The sequence below is a fragment of the Neofelis nebulosa genome, chromosome 9 (assembly GCF_028018385.1).
Source record: "Neofelis nebulosa isolate mNeoNeb1 chromosome 9, mNeoNeb1.pri, whole genome shotgun sequence".
In the NCBI taxonomy this organism is placed as follows: Eukaryota; Metazoa; Chordata; class Mammalia; order Carnivora; family Felidae; genus Neofelis; species Neofelis nebulosa.
This window is the reverse complement of record NC_080790.1, coordinates 23622407-23640413: the sequence shown is the minus strand read 5'-3', so window position 1 is coordinate 23640413 and position 18007 is coordinate 23622407. Positions and strand designations below refer to the sequence as shown.

The window sequence follows — 18007 nt, the reverse complement described above, 5'->3', positions numbered from 1 at the left end:
ACCGCCAGCCCCACCATTCCCCATCTCAAGCAGACAATGCAAAGTTGCTTTCTAAGTGTTTCTGTTACGCCTGTGAGCCAAGGTGAGCTGATAGGCAGGTCTCAGAGGGCTCAGTGCAGTCCAGCCAGGTTCTTACTCTGGCAATGCCCAGGGCAGGTGGGTAGGTACACGAAGGAAGGCAGAGGGGAAGATCCGCACAGGCAACACTTTTAGACCCTTCACAGTGGGCGGTGGAGGTTGGGGGTGGTCAGGGAGATGGCAACATGTGTTATTCCCAAATGATGCCATCCTTCAAAGGGACAGGATAAGGAGAGCTAACACTTGTACACGTCCTACGTGCCAGGCGATTTACACATTTTAGTTCACCCAATCCTCACTTAAGCCTACGATCACGGTTGGTGCATTTCATAGAGGAGGGGACTGAGCACACAACAGCTGACCCACTTGCCCTGGCCTGTAACTGATGGGGCAGAGCTTTAGAAACAGAATCCACCCTGGGCATCTCAGTTTTGTTCCGCCTCCAGTGAACTTTGCCCTACAGGATGTTCTCACATATAGCAATAGCAGGGGTAATGATCACGTGCACTGGTAGAGCTCTTCAAAATTTTTCAAAACCATTTTCTGTTGGTGAATTCACTTCATTATGACCTCCCGAGGGGGTGGGGGGTGGGGAGCGTAGGGGACAGGCAGGAGTTACTGTCCCTGCTGACAGAGAAGGGGGCTGAGGTCCAGAGAGGTCACATGACCTCACACTGTTGCTCAGCTTGTAAGTGATAAAGGTGGAATTAGAATGCAGGTCCTCAGGCACCAGCGAGAGACCTCCTCACTCTGTGGCAGTTCTCCCCATGGCTGGACAATTTCCAACTACGGGAAGCATAAGTGATCAAGAGACCCAGATGCACTCTCAACTCCACTGCCATGTTTGTCCCACCCAGCAACAGGGCTTAGCAGAGATTCTAAGGCAGGCCCATTTCTGGGAGACACAGGACCCCTCTGATGGCTGACTTTGGCTCCAGACCTTTCAGCGGTCTTGCCGAAACCTCTTTAGACTGTGTAGCTGTCCAGGTCTTTATTCACCCTTCCCTCAAGCTCCCACACTTGGGGTCAGTGCCTGATGGCTCTCTCAGCCTTCCCTCCCCTCTTCCTCTCAGCCATTTCCCCTAATGAAATCCTTGCATGTTTAATCCCACCTTGGGTCTGCTTCTCAGAGGACCTCCAACGGATGGGTTTCTGCCCCTGCGTGACACATTAAAACCTTTCCCTTTATATGATTTCAAACTTTACACTAACTTTAAGTGACCTGTCAGTTAAGGGACGCTTTCATATCCATAATCATTTTGTTAGTGTTACTAAGTGCGATGGAAATGTTTAGGTCCCAGAGGAGGAGATGGAGATCCAGGAAGGCTTCCTGGAGGAGGTGGCCTGAGCTAGGCTTCAAGGGCCAGGCTGCCTGGTCCAGGCCACGTTGCAGCCGACCTTCGTCTGTCTGTAGTGTACCGCCGGAAGCACCAGGAGCTGCGAGCCATGCAGATGGAGCTTCAGAGCCCTGAGTACAAGCTAAGCAAGCTTTGCACCTCGACCATCATGACTGACTACAACCCCAACTACTGCTTTGCCGGCAAGACCTCCTCCATCAGTGACCTGAAGGAGGTGCCTCGGAAGAACATCACCCTCATCCGGTGAGTGCCCCACCACTGTCCTCCGGGGTGGTGGGGTGGGGGAGTTCTAGGGGGCTGGATGTCATCCCTGCACCACGGATCTTTCTAGGCACAAGAGGCCAGCAAAGCAACCCCTCGGGGCATTTCCAGCCCTCCCAGAGGGAGAAGGGTTAATGTTTAGGGCCATTTGAGGAGGTATTTAATTGCTTCACATCCTATACATTCATGGCATTTGTACAATGAGAAGAAGACAAGACAGGAGGGAATCAGGGCGTTCCTCAGAATCCACCGAAGCGCTCCTTCCCGAGCCTTCTGTGTCCCTCCCTCCTCTAGGGGAGCACCGTGCCCCTCCTCTGAGCTTCCAGAGCATGCCATGCCTTCCCCCATCATTCACTGAGCTCGCTTTACAGGAGTGTCTGCCCATGACCTGTCCCTCCCCAGGGATCAGGAGCCTCTCCCCAGGCAGGGCATGTCTTAGTCACTTTTATGACCCTGGCAAATATCAAAAACTCAGTCTTCATTGAGTGAATGGACATTCAACCAGTGTTCTGAATCCTGTTGGAACCTTTCTTGCCAGTTTTCAGATAAAGCAGTAGGAGGCCTGGGATGGTACGGCAAAGCCAGGTCGAGGGTGTTACTCTTAAGCGTGTACGTGACCCCTGCCTCTTATGTGCCTCCTTCTTATGACCCACCCCCCTGCCTCATCTTGCCTTTTCCTTTGCACAGGGGTCTGGGCCATGGTGCGTTTGGGGAGGTGTATGAAGGTCAGGTGTCTGGAGTGCCCAGTGACCCAAGCCCCCTGCAAGTAGCTGTAAAGGTAAGAGGCAGGCTCCATCACGGGCCTGACCTTGACCAGCAGTCTCTGTGGGCCTCAGCTCTCGCCTGACAGCCTCTCACCCCTGCTGCTCACAGCCTTCTCCCCCTTTCCACCCTCCCCTTCTGTGTCCAGACGCTGCCTGAGGTGTGTTCTGAACAGGATGAACTGGATTTCCTCATGGAAGCCTTGATTATCAGGTAAAGCCACAGAGAGACATCCCCATCCCTGTTAGACATTCCTGTCTAACTGTCTCCAAGGGAAACAGCACTGTCCTCCAGCATCCCCTTCCTCTCCACCAGGGGACTCCCTAAAATTCTTGGCACATCTTACCAGAGCGAATAGCCCCAGGTGGTTGTCTGAGGAAAAAAACCTCTGTGGCCTAATAATTCAATAGATATCCCTCTGCCTTCACCTAGTACCCCTGTGTCATCTGTTGGGTTTTTCCCCCTTTTTCTTAATAGAGCATGCTAGTTTTTGACAGTGGAAGATACATTTTCCCTGCAAGTAAGCCTTCCACAAGGCCCTTCACCAATCCCAGCTCTTAGATCTTATGTAAAGGAAGTGTGTCCCTAACATGAGGGAGGCCACCACACCCTGTTGCACACTGGGCTTGCACCCTTCAACATATGGCTCTGGGGACCCTCGCTGGGAATCTAAGTGCCCAGAGCTCCAGAGGGCATGCGTTCTGACAGAAGATGGCCTTAACAAGGATGCAGGTGTTTGACCTTGAGATCTGGCCGCGCTCATGTCCTCCTGTTACACTGGAGAGCCTCAAACATCCTGACACATTGGGGTGACCTGGGCCCCCCCCGGGCGAAAGTGGTAGGGGAACAAGGCCAGGGCAGTATGCGATGTGCCCGTGGTGTGCCTGGAGCCACAGGAGGACGCCACGAGCAGTCTCAGCACCTTGCTTAAAAACTAGCATACTTTGTGATTACACATGTAATCCATGATTATTGAATATAGCTCGGAGAGTATAAGATTATATGGAAGGAGACCCAAATCATTCCATCTCACTGTTGCTGATAACCCATCACTGCTATATTTCAGTGTACAGCCGGGTGTGTGCTTCAGCTCTGCGTGCAGTTCCCATGCGGGGTTCACCAGCCCCACGGCCCCATGTGTCCTAACAGGACCACATTAACAAGAAAACCCAGGGGCACCTGGGTGGCTCAGTCGGTTAAGCTTCTGATTTTGGCTCAGGTCATGATCTTGCGGTTCGTGGGTCTGAGCCCCATGTCGGTCTCTGTGCTGACAGCTCAGAGCCTGAAGCCAACTTCAGATTCTGTGTTTCCCTTTCTCTCTGTCCCTCCCCTGCTCGCACTCTCTCTCTCTCTCTCTCTCTCTTTCTCTCAAAAATAAATAAAACATTAAAAAATTTTTTTTCATAAATAAATTTAAAAAAGAAAGAAAGAAAACCCAAATCTTGGGACCTCTTGGCCAGACTTAGCACCTCCCCATGAGCACCCAAGGGGGATGCACATGGCCTTCCTCCTCACTCTCCTTCACATGCGGTCACATGGCAGGGCTCGCTCAGTCCCTGAAGGAAGCAGCTTCTTCAGCTTCTCTGCTTAGGGCTTTCTCGAACAACTCACACGTGAATCCTAGCGAGCAGCCCATGCACCAATGTCCAAGACACTGGCTGCTCCCTTGTTCCCCCACCCAACCTACTTCCTTCCTGAGCACCTCTCCAGCCTCCAACCCAACACTCCCATGCAGACTGAACTCCCGCCCCGCCTGCTCCCTGGTTCTTCCACCTGCTCAGGGGTGACACTCTCCCCAGCCTCGGCTCATGCTACTCACATTTACAGAATGCACTCACATAATGCAGCTGCTGAAAACATGACTTTGTATCCTGCTTTTCCCACTTAAGATTTTCCCAGACTCAGCTCCGTTAAATTTGGTTACCCCCCCTCCTCTGCTCTGCAGCAAATTCAACCACCAGAACATCGTGCGCTGTATTGGGGTGAGTCTGCAAGCCCTGCCCCGATTTATCCTGCTGGAGCTCATGGCGGGAGGAGACCTCAAGTCCTTCCTCCGGGAGACCCGTCCTCGCCCGGTGAGTGAGAACTGGTCTTTTAGTGGTTGTACCAGGGAATGGAGCAGAGGGTGGAAACAGTAGGAGTGGACAGCCTGAGAAGCAACATACTCAGTGGGACCGAGGGAGTTGGCCTCTGGGCTTGGATCTGGGGGAATGGCCAGGAGAGATTGGACAGAAGGCGGACAATGGCTGAGGCCACCCCTGGGGAACTTGCGCAAGGCTTGTGCAATGGGTCCTCTAGCCTGAATCCATTTTTGTGACCTGTTGACTCTGGAAAACCAAACCAGGGACAAGCACAGAGGGGGACTTTCATGCCAGCCATGTCATTAACTCAACTGATTTGGGGCAGATTATTCTACATCTACTCATTCTGAATCCCACTATCCTCATCGCTTAAGTGGGGACATCCTGACCTTGTAGTTTTACTGTCAAAATAAAATACTTATAAAGTATATTGTGAAATATTTATGAAGGTTCTGCATGTGTGTCATGATTAAGTGGCTGGAGCTTGTAGGTGAAGAAACCTAGATGGACCCCAGGAATGCCATATCCTAGCCCCGCTTGGCCATTAGACAGCGATGTGGCTTCGGACTGTGAACCCCCTCACCTCAGTATCTGCAGGGTGAAATCCAAGGGCTGGACTAGAACATCTCGGAGGTGGGTTCTAAATTAGAAGATGTAGCACACTGGGCACACTCAGAGTCCAGCTGCCCACTCCTGTCCCTGCAGGGCCTTCAGGAGGCCCTGAGCACCAGGAACCGGAGCAGACCAGACCCCTGAGTTAGGACCCAGCTTCCTCAAGTTGCCGCTGGATCATGAAGGCCACAGGGAAGACTTGCATCCTCCCCACTCCCAGGAGAGCAGAAAAAGACAACAGCCACCTTGCTACGAAAAGCCCAGAACTGAACACTATGTTCTCAGGTACTCAAACTGGAGGCGGAAACCTTGCAAGTTCACACCTGCTCTAACCCCCACCGACAGTCAGGCTGCATCTAGAAAACCTTTGCCCTGGCAGCCTCCCCATACCGTTCCTGTAAGCCTCTGGGTGACCTGTCTCGGCATCTAAGAAGAATCAGGTCTAACTCCCTGAAAAGATGAGTGTGTGCACCTGAGCACACCTAGTGGGAGAAAGTGGGGGGGGGGGAGACCAACCCCCATCTCATAAAAATCCTCATCAGCACTGTCTTCATCTTCCTCATGGTTGCCACGTTTCTAAAAAAAAAAAAAAAGACAAAAAAAACCCTATGAAGTAGACAGTGTAGATCTCAGCTTAATTTTACAGATGAGAAAACTGTGGCTCACAGAAGCTATGTGACTTGCTGAGGCCACACAGGAAGTGGAAGAGTTGAGACTAGAACTCAGGACTTGTGACTGGCTCCCCATTCAGTGCTCTCTCCAGCCTATTATGCCGTTCATCTCAGTGCTCCTCTTTGGGAAGCCATGGAGCCAAGATGAGCTCAGGTCGTTGACAGCCAATACCCCCAGCTATGCAGACGTCTGTGCCAGGGTCTGGACACCAGCCTCAAAGGCTTTCCACCACCACTCAGGAAGGCAGAGCCTTCAAGTCCTGTGCTCTGAGATTCTCAGCAGTGCTTTTGGCAGAGGTCAAATAGGGCCACGAAACATCACACTCTGGAAAGAGGCTTAGTTCTGATTTTCCTACTGGACATTCCTGAGGCTTGAGGAGAAGGAGGTATTGTGCATGCAAAGGACAGATGTCCTTGTAAAGGGGATCTGGGACCCCATCACTTGGCAAGCCCAAGGACGTCAGGGATGAGGAGCTTCTGTGTCTCTTGCAGGCAAGGGCATCTGTCTCTCTTTTGATGGTAATGATGATTTGAATATCGTCCCAAAGAGCAAAGGTGCAGTTCATGGGCACCTCCCACCGCTTCCTACCCCCAAGGAAGCTCAGAGCAAGGAACCTGGTGCCAAGTTGTGACCTCTAACTGCAGGCACTGCCAAGGGGATGCCCAAAGCCAGAAGAGGGTCGACTCTAGTTGGGAGAGCTGCTTCTGAGGGTCACGGTCCCGCTCACCAAATCCACTCTTTTAACCCTTGACCCCACTCTTCCTTCATGTGGCTCTCCTTGGCAGCCATGCCCCCAAGCCTTTGAAGCCACCCCAATCATCCTGCTCCTCACCTTCATACACACCCACCCATCCCAGGTGAGCTGGTCCCTCCTGAGATGCCTGCCCACGAGAGGTGATTTAAATGTTGGGCTAGAGCCCTCCAGGGTGAGCCCATGCACGTGTTCCTGGCAGCAACTTCCTAGGGGTTGGGGAGATTTGCTGGGCATTGTTACGGATTCTCAGAGCCACAAAATCCAACTGAGCAGAGTAAGGATCAGGTTGACTGTGAGAAAGGAACATGCGTTGTAGTGGACAGAGGGGGCCAAATATCAGTAAGCCCTGTACATGACGAAGAAGGGAAGGATTGGCTAATGGGCATCACAGCTGGAGAAATACACACCCCGAAAGATGGTGGGTTGAGTTGCCACACTTGATGGATTCAAAGGCCTGAGTTACACCTGATTCATTTGTTTGAGCCCCCGAGACTCTCGGGGCTTACCCAATGACCTGCCGTTTGAGGCGCTTGGCCGGGCATCCAGAATCAGACAAGGTCTTGGTCCTGTCTTCCTGCCATCCCTGGGGTTCAGCAGTTCCATAGGCTCTTAGGATTGAAGCACCTCAGAGATGGCCTGTTGGACTCCGGCTTCAGATGGACATGAAGTGATGGAACAGATGTACAGACACAGTAGGACAGAACGGATACCCTGGAAACAACCATGTCTGTCATGGAAACAGAATGCATGGGTACAGATGAAAACCTCATTTGGTCCCAGGACCCTGTTTAATGTCAAAATAATTTTACAGGACCAATCTTTATTCAACAAATATTTATTGAGAGTTTAATATATGCCAGATATGGGCTAATAGCTGTCCTTTGGTATCCATTGATTTAATCAATAACAAGAGAAGCCATTAAGGATTCAGTAATCTCTCAATTAAAGGTGGCAGTCCAGTAACCACAATAGTGTCTGTGCCTGTCCGGAACATGGTGATGCCTCTGGTAATGGCTCTAGAGAATATGCTCAGTACATGGGAGGAGGCTCCCGGAGGCCACAGAACACAGGTGAGAACCTCACAGAACACAGCCTCCCCTTGGCTCCCGGAGGTCACAGAACACAGGTGAGAACCTCTGCTTTGGGCTAATGTCCAGGTGTAAATCTTTGGCTCTGGTGTTGCCATACCGCTACTGGCTTCAAAATGCTTGAAGGGGCAAGCAGGTGCCAGTGAAGAGTTGGCCACATCAGTGAATCCGTGAAAACAACAACAACAACAAAAACAAAAACCTGATTCCAACTCCTTCTTTGTCCAGGATAGATACAAATGCCATTGGACATCCCAGCTATGCTCTGCATTGCTAGTTTCATTATCAGTTTTGGCACAACATCTACACCTCCCCCCAAGTCCCCCCGACACACACACACACACACACACACACACACGCACACACATGCACGCACACACACACACATAGGTTGCCAACTATCTGCTTCTGTGCAGACTGATTAGTGGAGCAGTTAATTTGCTCTGAGCAGCCAAGACAGGGAGTTCAGATAAACCTGGCCCATGGGTTAAAGCCTGGGAAGATTTAGTCCCTGCAGCCTGCCAGGCATTTAAGACATCAATGGTCCTGGCATCCTGAGTGATGGGGGCTAAGACACAAAGAGACTTGGGGGAAGCTATGACCGGTCCTCTTTTATAGGAACAGAACATTTTCCTGAAGAGAAAGAAGATATTTCTAATACTGCAGCAAAATGGATTAATAGTTCCCTTGGAAATATATTACGTTTTTCCCCCAGGAAATGGGGACTGTCTCTCTCACAGTGCCCAGTAGTTCCGATCCTAACAAGGCTCCTAAGAGAAGCCAAACACAAGGACCATTTCCCGAGACCCCCAGTCCCCTCCGTGTAGTAACCCCACCATAATTGCAGATGCCTTTATGAGGGATTCACTCTGTGCCTCTTGCTGTGGGTTCTTAATACCATCTAGTGAAGGTGATAGTGTCGTGCCTCTTTCTCAGACAGGAACACTGGCTTTGAGACAGACAAAGCAATTAGTCCCAGGTCACACAGCCAGTAGGGCACAAGCAGGGATGATGCCCAGTTCAGCTCCACTGAAATAAGGTGCTCACGGCATTTGTGTGCTGTATTCTGATTCAGTTGGGTACTCTGCACTGTGTCCATGCACACTCCATCCCTTCCCTGACACATGCTCCTACAATCCTGCTTCCCCCAACCCAGATCCTCAAAGCCCAGCTCAGGGCAGTTTTGGCTCCTTCCTGTTGGCTGTGTGACCTGGAGTAAGTCACTTAGCCTCTCTGAGCTCTCAGCCTTCTCCTCTTTAATACGGAGATACCCTCTCTTGCCTACCAGCACACAGGATGTTGCGTCAAAGGGCATCAAGTGCGTGGACTTGCTGTATTGCACATAAGGCATTGCCTGATGTGCCATGGGCAGAGGGTATTCCCCTCCCTGCTGTCTCCCCCAGAACTGAAGCATGCCCTAGAGAAGCACAACCCTTCCCTGCCTCCCCTAGACCCATACTATTGCTCCAAGGAGTCCTGCGGAAGCCCTGATCTGTGGCAAAGAAAATCCCAGCCAGCATCTGGGTAAATCATAGACCGCTGTGATCGGCCAACCTACCCCCCGATATTCATCGAGCCACTGCGGTGTCCCGAGCATCGTGCTGCGTACCGTGGAAGTGGATGCTGAAATCCCTGTCTTGGGGCCCTCAAAGTTTACTTGGGGACATGGTCGAATAAACAGAACAGCGAAGTGAATGTGACACTGCATGACAACATGCTGCTGCAGATTTCGTGGATTTAGGAATTAAAAGAGACACCATGATGGGAATTCGACCTTCAGAAAAGACTTCTGGGTGCTCAGCAAGGCTGTCTGGGAAGCGGAGACGAGCTCACCCCCGGGGGTGGGATGACGTCTTTTTGTGCACAAAAGACTCCATACCAAAGAGCTTGAGATCGCCCTTCAACTGCCCAGCATTTCCTGCAAGCTTGTCCTTTTCAATCCACTTTAGGTCCAGATCTTCTTGGAGAAGATTAATTTTTTTAATACTTTTAAACATTTCAATAGAGCATTTTAAAAACATTAGCTCGCTTGATTTCCTCACAGGTTTGTTTATAAGCTGGGGGGACTCGAAGGTGGTGAAGATTGAGGTGGAAGTTTGCAGACTACATGAACAGGGGAACCCGCCCCATCCTGGGCTGCTGCAGCTGAGGGTGCTCAGCCCTGGTGACGCACTGCACTGACCTGGGGGGGAGGGGGTGCTGTGAAGGCTGCAAACGCTACACCCACCCAGGGAGGCTGATTCATTGGTCTGGGGTGAGGCCCCGGCATCTGTGTTTGTTTAAAGCCGCCAGGTGATATCTGATGTGCGGCCAGGCTGAGACCCAGCTGGGCAGCGTGTCCGTCTTGGCTCCTTGCCAGCACCTGAAGCCCATATTTCAGATCTTCTCTCCCCACGAATCTCTTGGCAGTGGATCGCTTCTGTCTCCCCACAGAACCAGCCCTCCTCCCTGGCCATGCTGGACCTTCTGCACGTGGCTCGGGACATCGCCTGTGGCTGTCAGTATTTGGAGGAAAATCACTTCATCCACCGGTGAGTCAAAGTGACCTCGGTCTTCCCTCTGCCTTCTTTCCGTATGCTTCCCTACGTGTCTCAAAGGCCCAGATCCCCCACTTCAGAGTAGAGTGGTGGGTGTCTCTCCAGACTTGTTCAGATGACTCAGAATCGTCTTTTTTTTTTTAAACATTTTTTTAAAGTTTATTCATTGATTTTGAGAGAAAGAGAGAGAGCGTGTGAGGGGGCAGAGAGAGGGAGAGAATCCCAAGCAGGCTCCGTGCTGTCAACACACAGTCCTATGCAGGGCTCGAACCCATGAACAATGGGATCGTGACCCCAGCAGAAATCAAGAGTCGGGCACTCAACCAACTGAGCCACCCAGGTGCCCCAGCCTCACTTGTCTTTAAGACAACTACTTACTCTCTCAGGGCTTCATCTGCCCCATATGTAAAATAGGTATCATAAAATATCCACACCAGCACTGGAGACCTAGCTGAGCAGTCCTTGACCTCCTGCGAGGATTCCTGTCTGTATATCACAGCCCTCTATCACGTTAGTGTGTCCCCCATCTAGAAAACCTGCCTCTTTAAGGGAAGTTAAAGGAGTTCATAGTTTCACATATTTGACTATCGGTAGCTCAAGGGCAAGGACCCTGTTTTATTCATCTTCATAGCCCTGGTATATCGTGGGGCACAATTAATGTCTGTTGGATACCTAAACTTTTTCCAAAATACTTATTCTGAAATGAAGCATAATGTTTCTTTTCTTTGCCTCCATAGTTCATTTCATCTACTGTCTATGACCCTTACGTTTAAATCGTGTTTGACTGGGACATCAAATCCACATGTAGTGCTATAGACATGATAGAGTCTACATATTTCTTTCCAGGCGACGTTGATGACTTTCCCAGCTGACACCTTGATTCTGAAATCTGAAAAGTCAAATAGATTGTTAGGCTCTTTGCAAAGCTCCTCCCAATGATACACTTCTCGACTGGTAAATATCCACCTGGTGAACTATCAATCACTTTTTAACCCATGTCTTCAAAGAGTGTAACACATCTGTGTAATAGTTAATACGTAAAGTACAAAGCAGGAAATGCGAGAAGCTGTATGAATTCAGAAATGGAAAAGCAATTAGGCAGATAGCAAGCCCTGCTTTTTGCCCTAATAAAAATGGAGACATTAAAGATCAAGAAATGTGCTCACCCAGGCTCCCAAAGTCATTCCTAAAACAAGGCAATAAATGCTCACACCAGCTTATCCTTTTACTGTCCCTCCATCATTTTGGTCTTCAGATCTTCATCTTAATTCTAACTCTGTCCAACTTGCAGGATTTGTGCTTGATAGAAATAACAGGAGTGCAAAAGGGGCTGGGACCAATCCTTCGCGTTCCCTCCAAAGCTACACCCTTTGCTTCAAAGTGCAGGGCAGTCTTGCCCTTTTCATTGTGCCCAGAACTTTCCATAAATCTCAGTTCTGGACTTTATTGCTATTCAGACAAGACAAGGTGGTACTCTTTTTAGAATTCATCCCTAGCTAGAGCCATCTTTCCACCTGTTGTCTGTGTTCTCTAAGTCTGGACTCATCGGACAGTAAGCTGTGCAATCACCTTGGTGACTGCGGATACCTGCCTTCCCTTCTTACTGAGATCATTTCTGCTTTTTTATCTCCACCCCGTGTCATTCACCCAGTATCCAGATCCTCTAGCTTAGAGATCACATCCTTCTTTCCCCTGACGTTTTGAAATCTGCTTTCCTCAAGCCGTGATATATTTCGACTATATCCAGCATTCTGTCATCATAGATAATAAGATAACAGGACCACATTCTCTCAAGAGTCCTACCACTTCCACATCTGTAAATAGCTACCAAAGGTCAGAATTAGATCCCAGGGTAATAGTTTGTTGCTGCTCTTATCGTTTTTGAGAAATGGAATTGTCAAAGATCAAATCAGGAATGTATCAGATGGTCTGCTTTATAAGCAAAAGGCAACTTCTAATAGAAATTGTCCATCTCAATCAAAGTTTTTCTTCTGGGGTAACTGGCATTAGGAAGGTGTCTTTTGTACTTCCTCGCTGGCTATGGGCTCTGTGGCACACTCCTACAGTAGTGTGACCTCTTATCCTCTCTCCTCCACCGACATCTGCCTCAAGATTCACAGGCTCCCATGCATGCACACCTTCTGCATTCAGAGAGGAACTCCTTCCCCCAGATTCTCACGCTCCCATTTTTCTATTAGATCTGTTTCCTTTGGACATGGTTTATTGCCATTTCAAGAATTATAGGTCATTCTACCAATTCATGGCATGTTCTATGATATCACACTCACTTTCTTGCCGTTAAATTCAAAATCACTTTTTTAAGCAACCATTTCACGCACATCAGCGTAAAGACCTTCCTGGAGATATAAATATTGTTCCTGTTCTACTTCAGTCTATTTTCCTTGAGAAGCAATGGCTATATATCCTACTATTTTTCTTCTTTTTGATGTCATATATGTTATGCTTTTATAGTTTTATTAGGGCATTTGATGCACTATTGCTCCTCGAAATTCAACTTAAACCTTCGGCATCAGGTCAGTGGCATTAACAACATCCATCTCCCACTCCAACCCATTGTTCTGGTATCTTAAGTGTCCTGATGACCCCCAGTCCTGGTCCTGTTTATTTTCCATGTCCTTATTTCTCAACCAAAGATCAGGACCTTTGGGAAACCAGTTGAAATTATGGAAGCACTACCTGTACTGCCTGAGAAGTACTCTTTTTTTTTTCTGTCCGGGACTTTAATATTATGAGAGGCCCATTCCAGACTTCTTCTGGATGCATCCTTCATTCCCACGCTCACGTCAAGAATGGGTAAGCAGTCAGCAAGTAGATGCTGAGGAGCCTTGGAAAGCTTTGATCATGCCTTATAGGCATGCCACAGGAAAGCAGGCCATCTGGTATACAACAGCAAAGAAGACATGCTAACTTTATAACTTGAAAGAAAAGATTCTTCAGCCACAGAGCTGTGATGCACACAGCTTAGCAAAGGCTTTAGTGACAATCATGGACGTGAGAACAATAGTAGCTTCTTAAAAAAAAAAAAAAAAAGAAGGAAAGAAAAGAAAACTAGAATTACTTAGGAATACCTTGACCTGCTTGAATTTGGTGTCATGGAAGTCCTGCTGTCCCAGCACAATCCTTGAGACAACTGGCAGACTCCAACAACAATCTGTACAAAACAATAGCCTAAGGCCAAATGGCATTTCTTACGTCCCTCTATTATTTTCTTTTAGCTTACCTTTTTTACCCAAATGAGAACAATAATAGCACCCTGTATCTTATCGGGTTGTTGTGATAATTACCCATGAAGCACTTAGAACAACGCTTGGTACAGAGCAAGAGGCCAATAAATTCTAGTTCCTATTATCGTTACTTTCATTATTATTCTCCCATTAGACATTTTCAATCATCTCCCCTGTTCTGTTTCCATTTCCCTGGTAGTTCTGAGGGTGGAATTGGTACAGCTATTTCTTTCATACTGAGGTAGAAGTAGCAAAGGAAATACAGGGCAGAGAGGGAACTATTTGAACTCAGATTGCAGGTGGAAGTCCTTATGATGGATATCACGTTTATCTTCCCAGAAATAAATTCGGAAGTGCATTTTCTCCTTCATTTTTCTTTCTAGGGACATTGCTGCCAGGAATTGCCTCTTGACGTGTCCAGGCCCTGGCCGAGTGGCCAAGATCGGAGACTTTGGAATGGCCCGAGACATCTACAGGTGAGCAAAGATTGCTGTCACCCATCCAAGCCCCATCCCCTCAAGAGGATGGGACGTCGCTGCTTGTGCTTGCGCTGGTACCCTGTCAACTGGCCACCTAAGATTTCCTTGAGTCCCTGTCCAGGACATACGAAATCTTAATTAGGGCCCATGCCTGGCGGTCTAATTCTAGGATCGCTGACTACAGTCACTGACACCACATTCTTTCTGGTTCCAACTCTCATTAATCCCAGGATGTTCTCAGACACAGAATAACCTGCATACTTGATATGGAAAACGTTCTCAATAAACTTTTACTTAACCCCTTTCCTCACTAGCAGGGAATTCCAAATGGACTTGGCTTCCATCACCCCAGGCAGGAGCACCCCAGAACTGACAACATAACGGGCAAGCTCACTGGTCTTCTCCACCCACTCTGGGAGCCACGGGAGGGTGCCTAGTTTAGCTTCATTTCTTTATCCCTGCCGTATTCTCAAGGGTACATTAAAAAAAAATAAAATAATTTTTGTAATTAAACAAAAATCTTCAATTGTACTTTACCTTACTCTTCTCTTCCCAACTCCCAGGTTCACTTCTGTCTGATTATTTACAACCGTGACTTGCTCGGTGAGCTGAGAAAGTCACTCCTTCGCATGGTCACTAATGACGCCCTCCCTGACCCAGGGGAAGAGTGAGGAGAGATGGTCACTTAGAGTTTTCACTCTTTGAAGAGTAAGGGCCTCCCCACCCCGCCCCCGCAGGCCCCCGTAGAACTGATAATCATCAACATGGGTGGGAATGCTGATGCCACCCCCTTCCTGCAGCAGAGAAGTGCAGGGAGGACTGGGTGCTCCACTCTCTCTTCTCCCAGCTCTCAGAGTCTCAGCGTCCCTCCGCCTCCTTTCTCAGAATGCCCGGAAAGCCCATGGTTTCAGATACCAGTGTCGCAGCATGACTTAGCGAGCCCATCGGTGATGGGCGCCTCCTCTCCATCCCCACCAGCCCTGACAGCTCCCTGGCCCCAGGCTTCACCACCCCAACTTGCCCACAGCCCCGCTGTTCCCATCAGCCCCGCTAGGAAACTTCCTGTGCCTTGCCCCTGCCCCTGTGGCACTGAGCTACATGCACACTTACATCCTCATATGCGTTGTCTACACCGCAGTTGTCTATGTGTCTGTTTCTTCCACTAAACCGTACCCTTGGACGAGACGGACTATGACTTCTGTCTTTAGCACATGGCAGAGTAAATAGTACAGGAATCCCCCCTTATCTGCGGTTTCTCTTTCCCCAGTTTCAGTTACTTGCGGTCCCCTGTGTGGTCTGGAGGCAGATGACCCTCCTCCCGACACACCACCAGAAGGTTACTAATAGCCTAACTTTACGTCACAGTGCCTGTGTCACTCACCTCACTTCATCGCACCACGTAGGCCTTTTATCATCTCACATCATCACAAGAAGTAGGGTGAGTACAGTACAGTAAGATGTTTCGAGAGAGACAGAGAGACCCCATTCACCTAACTTTTATTATGGCATGTTGTTGTAATTATTCCATTTTGTTATTAGTTATTGTTGTTCATCTCTCACTGTGCCTGATTTATAAATTGAACTTTATCATAGGTACATATATATAAGAAAAAACGTGGTATATATAAGGTTAGGTACTATCTGTGGTTTCAGGCATCCACTGGGGGTCTTAGAGTATGTCCCCCATGCGTAAGGGGAGACCACTGTACATGTTTATTGAAGTAATTAATCTAAGCAGCTAGAGGGGAGCTGCCTCCAAAGGTATGAGTTAATTGATCAGTCTTTGTCAGTGACGTCATTAACGCAGCTCATGATAAAAACCAATCAACTAGCTCACGCCTTTGAAGCCAGCTCCACCCCCAGCCCTGGGCTCTCCTGCCGAGGGTGCTGTGGGAGGCAGCTTCCCTCCAGCTGCCTTGACCCTCTGTTGAGCACCCATATTGAAACTAAATGCTGCATGAGCATCAGGGAGGATCCAAAGTGAACACGACACAGGCCCTGCTCTCAGCTCCCCCAGGCTGGGTCTCCGATTACTGCAGACCATCAGGAAGCAGGCTGTACTTACAAGGCTGGAGTACTGTGATTCATTGTGAGTTATAATCCACAAAACCCATCGGGGAAATCTAACCATCTGCTACTGGATATTTTAGTCATTGCATAGATCTTCACTTTCATGCCTCCAGCGAGCTGCCTCCTATTAAATGACACCAAAGTTCTTAACTTAATTTTAAACGATCTGTGTTCCCCTGCTCTCCTCCTGAACCGCAGGAAGGCCTCGTTAGTTTCAATCCTGTGATGGCTACAGCTTGTTGTTGCCTGGCCACTCAGGGACACCTCCAGAACCAAGTCTGGGTTTCCTCTTCCCCACAGAGCGAGCTACTACCGAAAGGGAGGCTGTGCGATGCTGCCGGTCAAATGGATGCCTCCAGAAGCCTTCATGGAAGGAATATTTACTTCTAAAACAGACACGTGGTGAGTCTTTCTGTTGCCCTCCTGTGGGTCTCACTGTGGGCCTTACTGGTAGCACTCTTGGGCCACAGGATCCCAAGCTCTCACAGGGAAGGGGGAGAGGAGACGAGTCAACACACCTCTACAACAGGGGCTGTCAAATGTTGGCATGTATCAGGATCGGCAGAAAGGCTGGTAGAGCACAGATTACCTTCCCTACCCTGAAATCTTATGGATCACTGAGAATTTGCATTCCTACCAAGTTTCCAGGTAATGCTGATGCCACTGGCTGGGGACTACACAGTGAGAGGCACATGTGATTTGTTTTTTCCACATACCTATGAAGTTGGGTTTCTTTCAGGAATGTGACATTGAGTTAACATTAGAAAAAGTGATCAGTGAAATCCTCCCCATTAACAGAAGGATAAAAGAAAATACTTATCAGCACAAAAGTGCTGCAGGTTACAGTGGTGTTGAGAGCCCTTGTGCAGTTAAAAATACGTTTGGAAAACACTGTACATTAGATCTCCAGAACTTTTTCATCCTGCATAACTGAAACTTTGTGCTCCTGACCAACATCTCCCATTTCCTCCTTCCTCCTACCTCTGGCAACCATCTACCCTCTGCATCTATGGTCCCACTTTTAAGTGAGATCATGCGGTATGTGCCTTTCTGCATCAGGCTCATTTGACTTAACATCAGGTTCTACAGGTTTATCTATGATGTCACAAATGGCAGGATTTTCTTCTTTTTTAAAGCTGAATAATATTCCATTGTATGTAAACATGCCACATTTTCCTTTACCATTCATCTGTCAATGGATATTTAGGTTGTTTGCACATCTTGGCTATTATGAATAATGCTGCAGTGAATTTAAGAGTGCAGATATCTCTTTGATACACTGATTTTATTTCCATTGGCTATATACCCAGAAGTGGGACAGCTGGATCTTTCTTTTTGTTTCTTCTTTCTCTTAAACTTTATTTATTTATTTTGAGGGGGGTGGAGAGGGAGGTACAGACAGAGGGAGAGAGAGAATTCCAAGCAGACTCTACACTGTCAGTGCACAGCCTGACATGGGGCTTGATCTCACAAACAGTGCATCATGACCTGAGCCAAAATCAAGAGTCAGACACTTAACCAACTGAACCGGGATAGCTGGATATTAAGGTAGCTCTTTTTTTAATTTTTTAGGAAATCTCTGTACTTTTTTACACAAAGTTTATAAGAGCAACACATAATTTTAAATGGAGGATTAAACCTGTGCTCCCTGCCGAAATACACACACACACACACACACACACACACACACACACACACACCATTAAAGGGAGTCTTTTTAGTTGTATAAAAATCCCCAAGGATAAAAATGACAACAATGACAATATTTTGGAAACTGGGAAGTTTATGGACAAGTGGTACCTTACTTAGGACACCAGAAAGTTGATAACTAGGTCCAGAAGCAACCTGGTTCGCTCTGCCCAAGAGCCCAAGAAAGGCCCAGAAAGTAAAGGTGTCAGGCACCCCTGGAAGTAGAGGTGCAGCAGATAGGAAAATCAGTGACAGATATATTTTAAAAGTAACCAGAGTCGTGGCCCATTCCCTCACCGCCTATCTCTCCCCTGCCATAAC

General features: G+C 48.4%; 1 protein-coding gene across 1 annotated transcript in view; it reads left to right on the top strand.

Moving 5' to 3' along the window:
* The window catches only part of ALK (ALK receptor tyrosine kinase), a 679865-nt gene that overhangs the window by 647320 nt on the left and 14538 nt on the right, over positions 1-18007 (top strand). The window contains exons 20-26 of the mRNA XM_058682930.1: positions 1493-1679; positions 2385-2475; positions 2608-2672; positions 4405-4534; positions 10100-10197; positions 13832-13924; positions 16298-16399. Of these exons, the coding sequence (XP_058538913.1) occupies positions 1493-1679; positions 2385-2475; positions 2608-2672; positions 4405-4534; positions 10100-10197; positions 13832-13924; positions 16298-16399 (766 nt within the window). The remainder of the gene's footprint in view (positions 1-1492; positions 1680-2384; positions 2476-2607; positions 2673-4404; positions 4535-10099; positions 10198-13831; positions 13925-16297; positions 16400-18007) is intronic.